This window comes from Pipistrellus hanaki (assembly GCF_964339955.1).
Source record: "Pipistrellus hanaki genome assembly, chromosome: 19".
Classification (NCBI taxonomy): Eukaryota; Metazoa; Chordata; class Mammalia; order Chiroptera; family Vespertilionidae; genus Pipistrellus; species Pipistrellus hanaki.
Genome location: NC_140521.1, coordinates 11,722,455 through 11,740,015, shown reverse-complemented (window position 1 = coordinate 11,740,015; position 17,561 = coordinate 11,722,455). Strand labels below are relative to the sequence as shown.

Here is a 17,561-nt window from a genome sequence, read left to right as displayed (position 1 = left end):
TGTAAACTTAGGGAAGAACCGAGAAATTGCTTTTCAGTCCAAAGATTCTCTGCCTCCCTTTAGATGCCTGCTTTGTGGGGTGAGTACTTGTTTGAGAATCAAAATTGGATTTCAGGCCCTTAATTCAATAGCTAACACAGGATAATGGCAAGAAAACAGGGTTTGCAGCCAAAGGTGGGTTTGAGTTAGACATGGGCCCACCCAGGACATTGAATTACAGTTGGGTCTACTGTTTGACCTTGAATTACACCTGAGACCACTTTGTCGTCTTGAATTACCACTGTGTGACCTCGAATTACACCTGGACCTACTGTTGGCCCTGAATTACATCAGGACCCAGTGTGACCTTGAACTATACGTTGACTCCGTGTGATCCTGAATTACACCTGGACTCAGTGTGACTCTGAATTACATCTGGGCCCACTGTGTGACCTTGGCCATGTCACTTCATTTACCAGGGCTCGCATCTGTGTTCCTGGGGTCTTGAGCTGGAAGCAGAGGCCGCGGGGTCTGTCCCAGGGGTGAAGAGAAGTGTGTCTCTCTCTCCACCCCTTCCCCCCCCCCCCCCCCCCCCCCGCCTCTCCATCCACAGCACCTCAATTATCTCTCTCTGGAGAGTGACACTCGGTTTACGATTCTGTTTGAAAAAGCATCCCATTGATTTAAAAGAAAAACGGGGGGGGGGGGTGCATCTTGTATTTTTTTCTTTTCATGTCTTGTATTGAATGTGTAAAAATTAAAATTAAACTTTAAAAAATTGTCAGCTAAAGCACTAGCCATTGCCTGTCCGAAAATAATTTGCAAATTCTGCCTTTTGGGTGGTTTTGTGAGACTGTCTTTGTGTCCCTCTTCTCCCCTTCCCCTAAACATCCCTTCCCAGAGAAAAGCTAGGGGACCCCAAACACACTGAGAGTGAGCAGCAGATGCTGAGATGAGAGATCTGGAGACCGCCGCCCCTCCAGGCGGGCCACTCCTATTCTCCCATCCCCTCAGGCTGCGGTCTGTGGTCCCCAGGTCTAATCTGGGGGGCTCCTCTGCCTGCTCCAACTCCTGGCCCGGAGACACCCTCCACCGTGACACAGGGACTACTCAGAGTCCCTGCCAAGGCCTGCTTCCACACAGCTCTCCTCCCAGCCTGCCTGCCTCTGGAGCCTGTTTCCATGGCAACAGTCCTCTTCTCCCTCGGGGTACCACCATCAGGCTGGGGTATCTCTCAGTCCAGGACTCACCCAGCCCCGCCCCTCCAGCCCCTTGGGATGCTTCCTGCGCCCAGCTCTCTAGTTATGCTCACCAGCAGCAAGAAGAAGCAGGACTGGGAGGGGGGTGGGGGAACCAAGGAGAAGGTTACCCTTTCAGGGGTCCCCATCAACGGACATTTCTGAGGACTTGAGCCCCATTTCGGAGAAGGCCTTCTCGGTCTGACCCCTCCGCTCCCCGCTGGCAGCTTGATCGTTCTCTCTGATAGCACACTCGCCGGCAGCTCTTTTTGAGAACGATTTTGGAATAAAAGGATGAGCTGAGAAATCATCATCAGAGCCCAGGGAAGAGCCTCAGCGTGTTCTCTCCCCACCCCCTCCCACTATGTGGCTTCTGCACCCCCTCCCCTCCCCTCCTCTCCCTTTCTCTCCCCTCCATTCCTCTCCCCTTTCCTCCCCCCTTCCGCTTCCCCCTCCTCCTCCTCTCTCTGCTCTTCCTCTTACTTCCCCTCCAGGCCCCCTCTTCTCCTGCTCTCCTCACCGGGCCCCTCACCCTCTTTCTCCTTCTCCCACCTCCTTCCTCCTCTCTCTCGTCTCTTCCCTCCTTCTCACTCTTGTTTTGGTGCCAGAGACCGTCTAATTACAACAGAGAAACAGAAGAGACAGGGGGAGGGGGGAAATTACCCCGCCACACACAGCTGATTAAAACGTCCTGTGAAATCTAATTGGTAAAGCTCAGCTCGGAATAAAAAAGTGCTTCTCCCACGATTCGGCGCCAACGTGATTGTTAATGAGGCTCCTCAGAGACCAGCCAAGATCTCATCAGGTGGTGGGCCCAGCTACCTGCCAGGCACAGGGACTGCCACAGCCTGTGGACTCCGTCTCCTCCAGGGGGCGCTGCCACGCGTGATGCCCCCAGCCTGCTCCCCTTGGAGCTACACACCAAGCAGCGCCCTCTCTGTGGCCTGAGCCTGGGCCCTTGTGTCTCAGATCTGGAAGCTACCTTGGCCCTTCCAGCGGGAGGAGAGGCCGGGCAGCAGTCCAGCCAGGCCCAGCTTTCCTGGACTGTCAGCAGCTGCAGAGCAGGGTGTGGGGGAGAAGGGATGCTTGAGAGTCAAAGGACCCCAGCTCAAACCCCTGCTCCATCACTCATCTGCTGTGTGACCTTAGGCAGGTTCCTTGGCCTCTCTGATCCTGATGTCTTTGCAGGAACATGGGGCTATTTCCATCCTGCGATGTAATTCCGTAGGAGGGAAGGCATGTGAGGCATGGTCGCACTGCAGCAGGAGCTCAGTAACTATCATTGCCCTGTTTTCCATGCATCGGGGCCTCCCGGGATCGCAGTCACAGCACCCCCTTCTTGGCAACCCTTCCAAGCAAGGCTGAGGGATCTGCACGCAGCATAGCTCAGCAGATGCAAACATGTCTCTGGAGCCCAAAAGGCTTGTGTCTGCAGCCTCATCCTAGACCAGTGGTCGGCAAACTCATGAGTCCACAGAGCCAAATATCAACAGGACAACGATTGACATTTCTTTGGAGAGCCAAATGTTTTAAACTTAAACTTCTTCTAAGGCCACTTCTTCAAAATAGACTTGCCCGGGGCCGTGGTATTTTGTGGAAGAGCCACACTCAAGGGGCCAAAGAGCCGCATGTGGCTCTCAAGCCGCAGTTTGCCGACCATGGCCCTAGATGCATCAAACAGTTCGGTTAGCCTCTGAGGCTCCGGTTCTTAACCCTGTGAAATGGGGTGATTAAGGGCCACTGGCGGGGGGGGGGGGGCGCCCCCGATCCAGGGAAGGTGCAGGCGGCACCTGGTCTGTCAGTAACCACTGCCCTGTGACTACCTCGCACCTCCTGGTGCCTCATCTGGTTGGTTCGGGGATGAAAACATTAGTGAGCTAACGTTGTAAGTCCTAGCACAAGCCTGGCGTGTTTGATAAACTAGGCTTTGTGCTAGGACTTCGATGGCTCGGTGCCACCTCACTGAGGTATATGGGGGGGCATGGGGTCACAGTCATGGCTTTCTCCCAGTGACAGTGAGGATGCGGTAGGGACTGCTCCAAAAAGGAAAGGGACAGGTTGATGTGTGAATGTGAGACCTGCTCCCTCGTGCCACATACACCCCCACCACCACCACCACACTGCACCCCACTCCCCCTCTTTTCCTCCCCCCCCCTCCATGAACTCGGCCTGAGGCCCATCCTGAGCCACTAACACAATACTGTTTCCTGGCTTCTCAGATTTAACCACAGCTCACCACTCCACTCCTGCTGCCCTGAAGCACACCCCACTCAGAATGCTGCAGGACGGAGGGTCTCGGGGTCTCTGTCCTGTGTGGAAGTGGGTACCAGCAAGGGGTGTCACTTAAGAGTTAGCCAGATGGACAGGGAGAGGCGTGTCCCAAGGCCAGTGAGTGGCGGGCACAGCCTGTGGGGGTGGAAGGCTGGACCAGGTGTGGGTGTAGGGAGGTTAGGGATTGATGGGGCTCCAGTCGGGACCCAGCTCTGAAACAGGGGATTGAGCCAGGGGGGCGGGGGGAGGGGGGCATGAGGAAGTCGCTGCTGGGCCCCAGGCAGGACAGGAGGTGCTCTGGGGGGTGGGGACCTGTCCCCCGGGCCAGCCTGCCTCCCTAACATGAGGAGAAGCCCTCCAGGCACTGCTCCCTGCACTAACCGGCCGTTCTGCTTGTCTCCTCCCCAGGCCACGTGTACTCCTTCAGCCAGCAGCCCCAAGACCAGGCCGTGGTGTCGGGGCAGCCGGTGACGCTGCTCTGTGCCATCCCGGAATATGACGGCTTCGTGCTGTGGATCAAGGATGGCCTGGCTCTGGGCGTGGGCAGGGACCTCTCGAGTGAGTACCCGCAGACCTCCCCCGGAGGGCCTGGACCCCGCCCCTGCCTCACCCTCCCGTTCACCTCCAGCTGTCCGGGCAGGGCCATGGGCAGAGTCAGGCGAGGCCGGGCCGAGATGTCCCACGGGCTCTAAGGGCCCCTCTGACAACTGATTCTGACCTCGCACTAAGCCCTCGACCTGGTGAGGGGTCCAAACCCAGCACAGCGTCGCCCAGGAGGGTCCATTCCAAATCAGAGATGATTCAAGTCCGATTTCCAGAGGTCAAGTGTTCTTGTGTCTCGGACCAGAGTAGATTCCCCTCTTCAGTCACCGCCTGGCTCTTCCGTCCGTCAGCGGGAGCCAAGTGGACGGAAAACTCACCGAGATACCTGGCGGCTTCCGGGGTCGCCGTGGGATGGGAAGAGAGTGGATGAGACAAAGTCCACACCTTGCTCAGCCCACCCAGCCTGGGATGCGTTCAGGGCGCCCTGGTGGGCTCCTGAAGCCACTGAGGGCTGGCATCAGGGCGTCCCCATCGGGCGGCACCAGGCCCTGTCATCTGTCGGCTGTTGTGAATGTCAGCCCTTAAGCCCGTACAGATGTCTCTCTGATCCCTCCTCTCCTCCGGGAGAAAAAGAGTGGACTCCCCCTCCTGGCCACTCCCCACCAGCCACTGGGGAGGCGGGAGGCGTGTGACGGCCGCTAGGCGTGGCAGAAGCTGTAAAAATCAGCCAAGGGATCTGGGGGTCCCTGCGGTGGGCGAATGGCGAGGGAGGAGGGGGAGAGGAAACAGGAAACGGTGGCCTCCCCTGGTTTACAGCCTCAGGAAAGTCCCTGGAAGCGCACTCCGCAGCGTGATAGCAGGGGGGGGAGGGGAGATGAATATTTTAAAGTGTGAGTTATGAGCTCGCCAAAAAACGGATATTGAAACATGACAGCCATGGTCAATAGCAACACGGGGTGTGAGGGCTGCAGCCCAACTGAGCATCGATGAAACACAGTAATATCCCCCAAAATATATGGGGCTGCCATCAAACCTAAGGATTGTGGGAATCAGCCATGTCCAGGGACTCTGATCCCTCCCCCTGGGGATACTGGGGGAGGGTATGTCCTTCCCAGATGGGACTCCCAGTTGCTCTGCGTGTCTCTGAGCTTGTCCCAGGGGTAATGCTGGCTAAGGAGACCACAGGCAGTGGTGAGTCTGGAGTCTGAAGCTCTGGTCTCGGTGAGTCAGTGGCCACGGAGGGCCCAGGTCGCCCTGGATGGGTCCTGGACTGGCCCTCCCTGCACAGACCCCTGAGCCTCTGGCATCGGTGCCCATGAGTGGCCTCCTGGGACCCAGGGCCGGGTCCTGCTCGGTTCTGAAGGCCAGCGGGCTCTGATGAACCGGCGTCTGTGGCCCCTCGGGCATGGCTCCATTTATAGGATGAAGGCAGGTCCTCGCCTTGCAGCGCCTGTGAGCTCAAACTCCCCATAAGCTGTTTCCCCTGCATTTGATCACCTGTCCCCAAGGTCGCATCATGACCGCAATGACAGGTTCTTGCAAGCCCAGTAAGTGCTGATGAGGAAGTGAGAGAAACAGGCCTAATCCACATCAGCAAGTATTTCCTGTGGGGAAACGGAGGCTCGGCCTTGCGTCAGCCTGTGTTGCGTCTACCAGGAGCCGGGCCCTAACTGAAGAGCTCACTGTCTCTCTGGTCATCACGGCTGAAAAAATACTTTTTAAAATATATTTTATTGATTTTGTAGAAAGGAAGGGAGAGGGATGGAGAGTTAGAAGCATCGATGAGAGAGAAACATCAATCAGCTGCCTCCTGCACAACCCCACTGGGGATGTGCCCACAACCAAGGTACATGCCCTTGACCGGAATTGAACCCGGGACTCTTCAGTCCGCAGGCTGACACTCTATCCATTGAGCCAAACCGGTTTCAGCTGAAAAAAAAAATTTTTTTTTTAATTTTTTTAAAAAGTCAAAGAGATGCCGGGACCGGTTTGGCTCAATGGATAGAGCGTCGGCTTGGGGACTGAAAGGTCCCTGGTTCAATTCCGGTCAAAGGCATGTACCTTGGCTGCGGGCATATCCCCAGTAGGGAGTGTGCAAGAGGCAGCTGATCGATGACTCTCTCTCATCGATGTTTCTGACTCTCTATCTCTCTCCCTTCCTCTCTGTACAAAATCAATAAAATATATTTAAAAAAAAAAAAAGTCAAAGAGATGTATAAATATACTCCCTCACTCATATTAATAGAACATTTGCTGCCCCACCTCACGGTCCCTTCCCTTTAAACCGGCATTTACAGTCTATTTCCTGTGTGCCGGGCCCTTTACCTAGATTGTCCTGCGTGATGGTCACCAGAACCCTGGGAGGTGCGAGCATGTCCCCGTTACTGACAGCAGAAGCACGAAGGAGTAAAAGCAGCTAAACCCAGGCAATGCGGGGAGGAAGTGGCCGAGCTGGCATTGCACCCGGGCAATCTGACTGCAGACCCCAGGCTCCCAGTCATTTTCATCCCCTGAGGGAGCAGGAGAGAGCGAGGATGCTAGAACGGTCCTCCCACTCCCCTCAGCTTCTGGGCTGATGTTTTCTGAAGATGCTGCCAGGCCCTGGGACAGCATCACAGCTCTGCCGCCTAATTAGGCAAACACAAACAAACCCGTCACTGCTGTTTGCAGCAGCTCCTGAGAGCGAAGCCGAGGCTGATCGCTCGCTTGCAAGACAACAAAAACACAAGCTCAGCCAAGCCGCCTGCGGGAGAGCCGAGAGCCGGACCTCCTCGCAGGACACCGGGATCCGGGGGCCAGGCGGAGGGCTGGCGTGGGTAGCACTGAAGGCGGAGGCGGCGGCAGGGGGAGGACTTGGCTAGGAGCCACTTCCAGCCGTTCACTCACCTGGGTTCCTTCCCCCAGCCCAGCAGAGGTCAGGAAGGGCAGGCAGGACACAGCTGTGAGCCTCTCTGGCCAGGCCTGACAGCTGTGGAGGGCAGGGACAGTGCTAGCCATGAAGAGAAGCACAAAGGAGCACCCCTAAAGCATCCTGGGAAACCTGGCAGAGGATCGCCCAGCCTCAGGGAACCCTGCCCCGCCCTCAGCTTATGGAGGTGGAAGGGGCCTTGGAGCATCCATGTATTTTTTGTTTTTGTTTTTTTTTTTGGGGGGGGGAGGTTTATATATATTTTTTTTAATTGATTTTTTTACAGAGAGGAAAGGAGAAGGATAGAGAGCTAGAAACATGGATGAGAGAGAAACATCTACCAGCTGCCTCTTGCACACCCCCTACTGGGGATGTGCCCGCAACCAAGGTACATGCCCTTGACAGGAATCGAACCTGGGACCTTTCAGTCCACAGACCGACGCTCTATCCACTGAGCCAAACCGGTTTCGGCAAGGGGCATCCATGTTTTAATCAGGGTAGACATCGCCTCTGCAGTGCCCCCTGACAGATGATCTTACAACCCTTGCTTGAATACAGCCAGTGACGGAGACCTCACTACCACTCTGACAGGCCAGAACCTGGTGGGACACCTCAGACTGTGAACAGTATTCTATCGATAACAGCATTTCCCTATGACCTAACGGTCAGGGTGGGCGGGTCCTCTTTCCTGGGTCTGGGCCCATAAGTGCTCACGCTGTCCTTGTGAGAGACAAAAACACAGCTCCCCCACTCTCGTATTACAAATGTCGCCTCGGCCCCTAGACCAGCGCCCGTGACATGCCTGCTGTGCCCACAGGTTACCCGCAGTACCTGGTGGTGGGGAACCACCTGTCGGGAGAGCATCACCTGAAGATCCTGAGGGCAGAGCTGCAAGACGATGCCGTGTACGAGTGCCAGGCCATCCAGGCCGCCATCCGGTCCCGCCCTGCGCGCCTCACCGTCCTGGGTAAGAACCCAGCGCTTGCGCGCATGGGGCAAGGGTGCTCTGGGAAAACCTGGTGCTCTGTTCCAGAGGGTTCCCTCCGGGGCCTCCTGCCGGGCACAGCCCCAAGCATTGTCCCCCAGGGCTCTGGCCACGCCCCCGTGTGTCAGTAACCCCGGCCCCGGAAATCAGAAGGCCAATGCCACCTTCCTGTGACCTTGTCCACCCCAGTGTGTCTATCCGCTGGGAAGCACATAGGGCTCCCAGAGGCTCACGTATTCGATCGATCAGAGGACGTTTGCTGTGGAATCTGGGCCCTGGCTGGGCGACGGAGACAGAGAAGTCTGGGACACAGCGTTGAGTCACTTCCTTCTGGACTTGACCTCCCTCGGGGTGTGAACAGCCCCAGGTCGCCACTTCCCCACCAGAATCCGCCTGGAGCTGGCCTGGCCCTGTGATGTCAGCATCCATAGGGACCGCCACTGCCCATTCCTTCCCCCTTCCCTGCTCGTGGGAGCCGGGGGCTGCCTCGGAAAACTCACTTCAGGCTCTTAGTCCACATCAGACCTTTGCTCTTGGTCTCTCTTCATCTCGGCTTCCCAGGAGCCCAGTGTCCCTGGGACACCCTGCCTGAACAGGTGCCCCCTGCATGCCCCTCCCCCCGCCTCGGGCAGACCTGCCTACAGACAGGGAATGAGCTCACTATCTCTTAAGGTAAGGTGACCAGACGTCCTGCTTTTGGCGGGACAGTCCCGCGGCATTTTAAAAAAGTCCCAATTTTTTGAAAGAATCTTTTAAATCTTTTGGACTTTTTTAAAACGCTGAGGGATGCGGGACAAATTGTTAAAAATCGGGACTGTCCTGCCAAAAGTGGGACGTCTGGTCACCTTATCTTAAGGGTCACCTCCTCCCCCTGCGAGATCTTGCTGGCGACCATCCGCCTGGGAATAGGGCCTGGCACACAGTCGTAGCAGCTCCATTTAGACAGCGACTCGCAAAGCATTTCCACTTCTCCTTCCTCCCTCTTTCGATGCAAGCCTGTGGGACAGGACTGTTGCCCCAAATGAGAAACCGAGGCTCCAAGAAGCATAGAGCCCAGCCCAGGGTCTGCCGGCTGGAGCTCTGTGCACCCCCTCACTGCCTCCTCAGGGAGCCTCTGCCAGCTGCCTGGGGCTCGGCAGCCAGAAGAGGGGACCCCAGCTCTGCCCTCCTACCTCTCAGCAGCTGCTGAGATGCTCCAACAACGGGGTCAGCGTCAGGGCGCTGCCTCCCGGCCCAGCAGACGAGGCGCGTGGCCACGCCGACATGAAATATTTACGCATGTGTCAGGTTATCTTCAGATCTACACAGCCAGCGTACAGGCAGATCCACCCACGCCCAGCAGACAGGCCCCGGAGGACCGCTTACCGCGCTCGGAGCCTGGCTGCTGGGGACGGAGGAGGACCCGGGACCAGGCCCAGAGCCGCCTGCCGCCTTTGGTCTCCTCTGCCCACCAGGAAAGGAAGGAGGGAAGCCAGCAGGTGGGCAGGGTAAAAAGGCTGGGGCTTTGCCTCTCAGCATAACCATTATGGCTTGTCTCAGTTTCGGTCCTTATAAGGGAATTCCTTGTATCACATGATCTCATGCATCTAGGGGAAATAATGAACAACATAAATTGATGAACAGAAACAGACCTGGAGACAGAGAAGCAGCGATCAGACTGTCAGGCCTCAGAGGGAAGGTAGGGGAGGGTGGAGGCAAAGGGGAGAGATCAACCAAAGGACTCGTGTGCATGCATATGAGCCTAACCAGAGGTCATGGACAACAGGGGGGTAGGGGCATACATGGGGAGGGGTTTGGGATGGAAATGGGGGAATGGGGACAATTATGTGACACCATAATCAATAAAGAAATTAAAAATAAAAAAAATTTTAATTAAAAAAAAAGAAAGGCTGGGGCTGTGTGGTCAAGAAGGGGCCTTCCGGAAAGCGATCGGGGACATGGAAGGGTGGGACGGCCATTGCCATCTCTCCCAGGACGGGAACAGGTATGGGGACTGAGGGGAGAGAAGAGGAGGACTGGGTGACCAATAGTTTTCCTGGGGGAATTGCAAAATGCCAGGACAGATGTGCTAAGTGGAGCTGTAGGGTCTCCCTCTCCAGAGAGGACTCAGCCCCATCCTCTGAAGAACCCATGCCTCATGCAGGACCTAAAGGAGGTGCAGATGATCTCCTGACGTGGCTGTCCTTGTAGCAGGCCTTCAGCAGGTCATCACCAGTGATTTGCCTCCTAATCTCAAGTTGGAAAACAAAGTCCCAATGACTCCCACTGTGTCACGGTGAGGGAAGCAAGACTCAGAGAGGCAATGGCCCTTGCAGGGGGTCACACAGCTTAATGACACTCAGAATGAGCCCCAGATTTTCCAACTCCACGCCAAAGCTCTCTGCCTGCCCTCCATTACGTCCCTAAATGCCAGTAGAATCCCCTTTATCTGGCTGGGGGTCCTGCTTCTGAGAGCAGGGCCTGGGGGTCTCATCTGAACAGACTTGACTTTGTCTGGGGTCACATCTAAATGGCAGCTGCCCTCCCCACCTCCCTCTCTAGTGCCACTGCCTGGCACTGCCTCTGGGCACAGAGCTGGGTGGTGCAGGGATGATGTTTTATCCAAGTGCTAGTGGCCCCGTGCATGGATTCCTGCACATTGAAAGGGAATTAATCAGAAGAAATAATTTAATACCACTATTCGCCCTTTCTCTATAATAGAAGTGCCAGCCAAATTCACGACCGACAATGACAGATCAAAACACTCGTGTGTGATTGGCCCCAGCGAGAGCTTTATATGTGCCATGCATGCTCGAGTCAACATTTATTTTTAAATTGCCAGTGCGAGTCATAGGTACCAGCCGGTCGGACGGTCGGATGGTTGGACGGACAGATGGACGGACAGATGGACGGACGGATGGTCACTTAGCCTTTTATATATATAGATGGGGGTCCGTTGAAGAGGCAGAAGGGGGAGTTGTCAGGGGCCCCAGCAGGATGCTCTGGGTAAAATTCCTGAGAGCCAGGAAGAGAGCCTGAGCAGGGGCCTCTCCTGCACACTCCACCGAAACAATTCCTCCAAAACAAGCCAACCTTGGGCCCGAAAGAGCTTTCCCGGATTCTGCCTACAGTCCTCCGGACTCCTCAGGGCCACACTAGGCCCCACCCCCGAGCCCCCAGCGGGTCCTGCCAGCCCCACCCTTCAGCTGGTCAGGCAGGTGCCCGCCCCTGACTGGCCTGCCCGGCTCTGCCTGAGGCCCGCCTGGCTGAGGCCTGGCTGGGTTTCTCCGCGGTGTACAGCCCCACCTACTGTCCTGGAGGGAGGCCCTGCAAGCAGACGCTCACCAGCCATCTGGAAAGGGAGCCCTGGTCTGCTCGTGGTGGCGGCCAGACAGAGCAGCTGCTCCGGCAGAGGGGAGAGGTGTGTCTCTGCCCTGCCCAGCCAGCTTCCCAACCAAGACCCCATCTGCTCGGCGGTGGCATCTCAGCCTGGGAAAATGTCCCAGCCGGCTCCCCAAGGGGGCTGGGAGGGTGGCAGCCCTTCCCGTACTGCTCCAGGAATGAGAGCGCTTCCTAATTCAGCCTGTATTTGCCTGAGATCGATTTTTAATTAAATAAAGCAAGGGCCTGATTAGGACTGGCGGAAGACGGGAGAGCAGAATCAGATGGTGTTCTGGCCACACTGCAAAGCAAATACTTTGGCTGGAACAGAGCCAGGCCCCAGGACCTTGGGCTTCTTCCATCAAAGCACCGAGTGGGGAGGGCAAATACGAGAGAGAGGCTATAGAGCAGGCAGATGTGCATTGTGGAAATGTGCATCGTCCACGCACACGTGGAGAAGACGAAGAGCCAGCTCACAGAGCCTGCCGGGCTCCGGGGAGGGCACCGGGACTCGGCCTAGCGGCCAAGCCCAGAGTCACAGACAGATTCATTAGCCTTGCGCCTCCAGCTCTCAGATGCAATCAGGCGAGGAGCAACGTGGAGCTGAGCATTCGAGCTACCCCAGGAGGCAGGGAGAGGGAGGGAGCTGGGGAACCGAGAGGAAAAGGGGGTCAGAGGCTGTGTTTGGGAGGCTGAGCCACGCCAAGACTGGGGACCCCGGCCCAGGTGGGTAGGCAGGCCGTTCCCTCTGCGACCCAGCCAGGCAGGGACCATGCTCTGACTCAAGCCACGTCCAGACATGCTTCTTCCCACCCCCAGAACATCTGAAAATCATGGTGTTTGGAAATAGCAGCAAACTTGGAGGCCACAGCCCTGGTCCTATCTTAAAGCGGCGGTGTGATCGTGGTTCTGCTACTCAGCTCTCGAGGTCTCGGTGTTACAGAAAACCGGAGAAGAACCAAGCAATACTTAGAGAGATGGAGTTTCATCTATTACGCGAGGGTCCAGGGGAAAATGTCTCTCGAATTCTGGGCCCCAACACGGAGGAATTTTCCCTATTTATATGTTTTTACCTTCTTTGTCTCCCATATAGGGGGTGCTTCCGGCCCCCTTTGCAAGTTCTTAAAGAGCCCCTATGTGCTGGGGCCTTGAGACCTCAACCAAAGGCTTGGCCTGGTGCCAGCACTGATAACCTTGTCTGGGGAAGGTTTAATGGCCTCTCTGAAGTGGGAGTCATCTTATTTTCCTTATTATTTAAGCAAGCAAGCATCTACAGAAGCCAAATAGCAGGGTTAAAATTTCAAACAGCAGTTTTTAATATAAGATGGATGCTTCATCAGCTGCTTCATCTGTAAAAGGAAGGCAGTGGTCCATAAGATGACCTGTAGGAACTGTCCAGCTCCCCAAACACCTGACGTCCACCATTAGGACCCAGAGGCCCACCAAGTGTTTTAGGAGAATGCGCCGACCTGCCCTGGACCTGAGATTCACGTACTGATGGAGGCAAAGGGGGTGACTGTTGAGGGTGTTTTAGACAGCATTCCACCGCGAAACCGGAGACAGGACCTCTCAAATCCTGCCCCGCCCCGGGATCCGCGATGGGCTCTACACCTGAACCCAGAGGCCTCTTCTCGACCCAGCCTCCACCCTCCTGGGCCATCTCTGCAGAGACACTGCTAGGTTGAACATCAGGAGACTGCCCCACCACCACCACCAGACACCTGTGTGGAGCCGGGGTACGAGAGGAAGAGCCTGAGAGGAGGAAGGCCTGCACGCAGCTCACTCACCGTGTGACCGCGGGCAGGTCCTCAGGGCTGGCACTGGGCCTCTGGTTCAAGTCTCTTGGACCAGCACTTAGTACAGAGTAGGCACGCAATGATATTTGAGGATTTTTTCATACATGAGTGAATGGATGTGTGAATGAGTGAGGTTTCTGGTTTTTACTATAAAAGAGGGATAATAAAAATACCAAGCTCCTAGAATTATTGTGAGCATCAAACTAACACACACACACACACACATGCATATGCATACATGCACATACACACACGCATGCACACATGCAGACTGCTCCTCCCACCTGCAGGAACCCAAGGTTGGAAATATCTAACCTCTCCCAGGGCCAGAGCCGAAAGGGGATCTTGCCTGAAAACTTGGGAAGAAGGCATTGAGGGACGCAGAGCAGGGAGGAAGGGGGTGCCCAGGACTTGATGGACAAACATGTATTGAGCACCTATGATATGCCAAGCGCCGACCTGGGCACTTTGAGATTCATCCATAAGCACGCGAGAGCCAGCCGCCACCCTGCGGGGGGCCTGCGTTCTAGCAGGGAAACAGACAGCCGTAAATAGCAAACAGGTTAAACAGGTAAACTGCCTCGTTATGTCGCGTGTCAGGCGGAATAAACACTGGGAGAAGGGAAGGCGAGCAGGGGGAGGAGGGCCGAGAGCAGGCGGGGGAGGGTGGTGGATGTGAGATTAATTATTTACAAAGGTATTTTCCCAGCCTTCCTCCCCCTCCCCTCTCCTTCCTGGCCCGTTCTAATATTAACTCCGCTGTCTCGTCGCTCCATCAGAAACACAGCTTCCTAAGCCAGCATGAATTATTCACGGAGAATCAGCCCATCCCAATCAAGAGGCGTCTTCGCCTTGATGTCCGGCCCGGGGCCTGGGGGGTGGGGGGAAGGGCAGCAGAGAAGGTCCACCCGAACCCCCACCTGTGCCTTTTCCAAACCTCGAGCTCCCTCTGCAGCTCCCCGACTGCCAAGCCCCTCACCTGGGGAGGTGGGTGCAGACAGAGGCAGCAGGGAAGGTGGGCTGACACAGACCCCAGGAGCACTGGCTACTAAAGCTGTGCTAGAAACCAGTGGTGAGAAACCCCGTCCATCACCCTGCAGGAGGGGGCATCTGAGTGGCTCTTCGGGGGTGAGAAAGCACCTCCATGAACAAAGCCCAGTGCCCTTCGGGGTACACAAGGCCCTCTGAGGGCTGCCCCCTGCTTCCGCTCCAGCCCCAGCTCTGCCACCCCCTTGCTCTGAGGACAGCAACCATCTTGCCGCTCTCCCCACCCCCTTACACCAGTGGTTGGCAAACTCATGAGTCGCAGAGCCAAATATCAACAGGACAACGACTGAAATTTCTTTGGAGAGCCACATTTTTTAAACTTAAACTTCTCCTAACGCCACTTCTTCCAAATAGACTCGCCACAAAATGCCGTGGTATTTTGTGCAAGAGCTACACTCAAAGGGCCAAAGAGCCGCCTGTGGCTCGCGAGCCGCGGTTTGTCGACCACGGCCCTACACCTCTAGCCCCTTCGTCATTGTGTATATCTGCCTAGAATGCCCTTCCCGCCATTCTTCCCTTGGCGAACGTGCTCAGCTGCCAGGATTCCTCTTAGACATCACCTCCTCTGGGAAGCCCTCCTGGATCTCCCATGACCTGGCTGCTCCCCCTCTGAGCTCCCTTAGTCTTTTCTGCACGCACCTCCATTGCCACACTCAACCCAGTTGCATGGAAAGAAACTGTTCACATGCCTGTTCCCCGGGTCTCTCAGGGCGGGGGCGGGGGGGCGGGGGGGAACATTGTGCATCCTCATGCCGAGCCCAGCCTGTGAGCACCTACTAGGCGCTCAGTACGTACATGTGCATCTGATCACTGTGGTCAAAGGGATCAGGGCACACTGTGGGGCGTTTACACTGTGAGAGTCCGTTGTACGTTGGGGTCGTGGGTAGAGAGGTGGCACGGCACCGCCGTTCAGATCCCAGACTCTGGAAGCCATTCAATAACCATGGGCAAGTCATGCAACCCTCCGGGCCTCAGTTATCTCGTGTGTAAAATGGGGGCACAGTGGGAATAACCCTGTGTCTTCTCAGGGTTACAGAGCGTGCCATGAAATACCGTGTTTCCCCGAAAATAAGACATCCTCCGAAAATAAGACTTAGCGCATGGAAAGATAAGACATCCCCTGAAAATAAGACCTAGCGCAACTTTGGGAGAAAAAATTAATATAACACACTGTCTTATTTTCGGGGAAACAGGGTGGTATATATACATAAAGCGTTTCTCGCAGCCAGCGTGCCGGCGTTGACAGTGATCGCCACACCTGTGGTGGGTGTCGCTGAGGTTCCTGCCGAGTTGGGGACACCCACGAGCGGCCCCTTTTTCTTGGGGGTCAGGCTCCAGGTCCTGGAGAAGCTGTCCCGTCCAGCACGCGGCCAGCAGCCCCGCTCAGTGCCCGGGAAGATAGACGGAATCGATCTCCTTATCTCCTCATTAGGCTGCTTTGCCTGGGCCAGGCCAGGCTGGGGTGCCCTTCTCATGTATGCTGTGTGCCTTTTCCTGCCACGTTCATTACCCTGCAAACACCCCAAATAGTGCAGCAGACAAGCCGGAGGTGGGAGATGGGAGCCAGCTAAGCTCACTTATCTCCTGTGGTTCTAGATGGGAGCCGTGCCAGGCGCCTGGGCCCTCCCCGGCGCCACCCCACTGCTGGCTTCTCCCTCTCCTCCTCCCACACAGGCCACACAACTGTGTCCCCTGGTCCAGAAGCTGAGTCCCCTCCTTCCCTCTCTTTGGCCACTGTACCTCCCTCCCTCCCTCCTGGCCAGGCCCAGAGAAGAATGGAGGAGGTAACACACGCTACCCCCAGCAGGAGGCCCCCTCCCTATATCGATTCCCCTAATGAACAATGAGGCGAGGGCAGAGGGTCACGGCCACCAGAGAGGAAAGGCCAGGGCCAGCCAGTCCCGCGGGGTGAGCTGCCCCTCTCCTGGCTCCGGCCCCTCGGCACCGTGTGCGTCACCCCCAGGTCGCTGGCTGGCGGGCTGAGGCCGGCCGGGGAGGCCGAGAGGCCCAGCTGGACGGGGAGACCTCCCGCTCACAACTTCTCCGCTCTGACCTCAGCCCGCGCCCGAGAGGAGGGTTTCATGGCGAATTATGGATTTAAAACTCGCAATGAATCTCCATTACAGCATGAAATGGGAAAGGAAAATGCTGCTCAGCGGAAGCCTTCCCTCAGTGCCCACGGGCAGCAGGCAGGGGTGGCGCCTCACGGGGGAGTCTAGAGCCAAAGTCACAGAGCCCAGACCAGGAGCGGCCCGGAGAGAAGGCCGGAGAGCGGGCAGGGGCCCCGGAGCACCCGCTGTGTCACCATCGCAGGACACCACGGGGCAGAGCGGGCAGTGCCCACAGCAGGAGCCAGGCCCCGGGCTCTGGGCAGCGGGCACCTCTCTGCAGAGGACAGACACATGGTTACCTCGGGAGGGGGGCGGGTCCTAGCTCTGTTCCTTGTCGACGTGCTGAGCTGGGACCTGTCGGAGATGCCGCCAGCGGGAGGCATGGCAGGCCCAGTGCCACCTGCCCGGCTAACCCTCACGCAGGCCTCATGCACTGCTCCCCACCTCTGCCAGGCACCCCCACGGCTCCCTCCTTTCCCAGATGAGAAAAGATGACACACAGAGAGGCCTACCAGCTTGCCCCAGGTCACACAGGATGAGAGAAACAGAGTTAGACCCTAGCCCCGTGGTCGGCAAACTACGGCTCAAGAGCCACATGCGGCTCTTTGGCCCCTTGAGTTTTTAGCAAAGACCAGCTTAGGAGTACCCTGATTAAGTTAATAGCAATGTACCTACCTATATAGTTTAACTTTTAAAAAATGTGGCTCTCAAAAGAAATTTTAACCGTTGTACTGTTGATATTTGGCTCTGTTAACTAATGAGCTTGCCGACCACTGCCCTAGCCCTTTCTTTCTTTCTTTCTTTCCTTTTTTTTTAAAATATATTTTATTGAGTTTTTGCAGAGAGGAAGAGAGAGAGATAGAAAGCTAGAAACATCGATCAGCTGCCTCTTGAACATCCCCCACTGGGGATGTGCCTGCAACCAAGGCACATGCTCTTGACCGGAATCGAACTGGGATCCTTGAGTCCACAGGCCGACACTCTATCCACTGAGCCGAACCGGTTTAGGCTGCCCTAGCCCTTTCATCCAAGTCGACTCTTCCCTTCTCCAGAATTCCGCTCAGACCCACAGCTGTCTGGCTCCTCTCTCCCTGCAGATGGACTGCAATGCGGTATTTTTCCAGCCCAGGGACTCCGGGAGCCCTGTCTGAGCCCTCACCCTGGCCCGGGGACCCCAGATGAACTGAGGCCTCAGAAAACCCCTGTTCCCCAGATGCGCCTGGGGAGTCCGGGCCCTGAGATCACAGCATCCATTTTCCACCCCATTAAGTCTCCTCACCAGGGGGCTGCCCACCATCCTCTCCCCGGCACTAAATTATCCTG

The 17,561-nt window shown here is 56.4% G+C and overlaps 1 protein-coding gene across 4 annotated transcripts in view; it reads left to right on the top strand.

Moving 5' to 3' along the window:
- Positions 1-17,561, top strand: part of KIRREL3 (kirre like nephrin family adhesion molecule 3) — a 442,298-nt gene that overhangs the window by 380,188 nt on the left and 44,549 nt on the right. For all 4 annotated transcript variants that reach the window (XM_084867577.1, XM_084867578.1, XM_084867579.1 and 1 more), the window contains exons 3-4: positions 3,897-4,046; positions 7,757-7,906. In XM_084867577.1, coding sequence (XP_084723703.1) covers positions 3,897-4,046; positions 7,757-7,906 — 300 coding nt within the window. The remainder of the gene's footprint in view (positions 1-3,896; positions 4,047-7,756; positions 7,907-17,561) is intronic.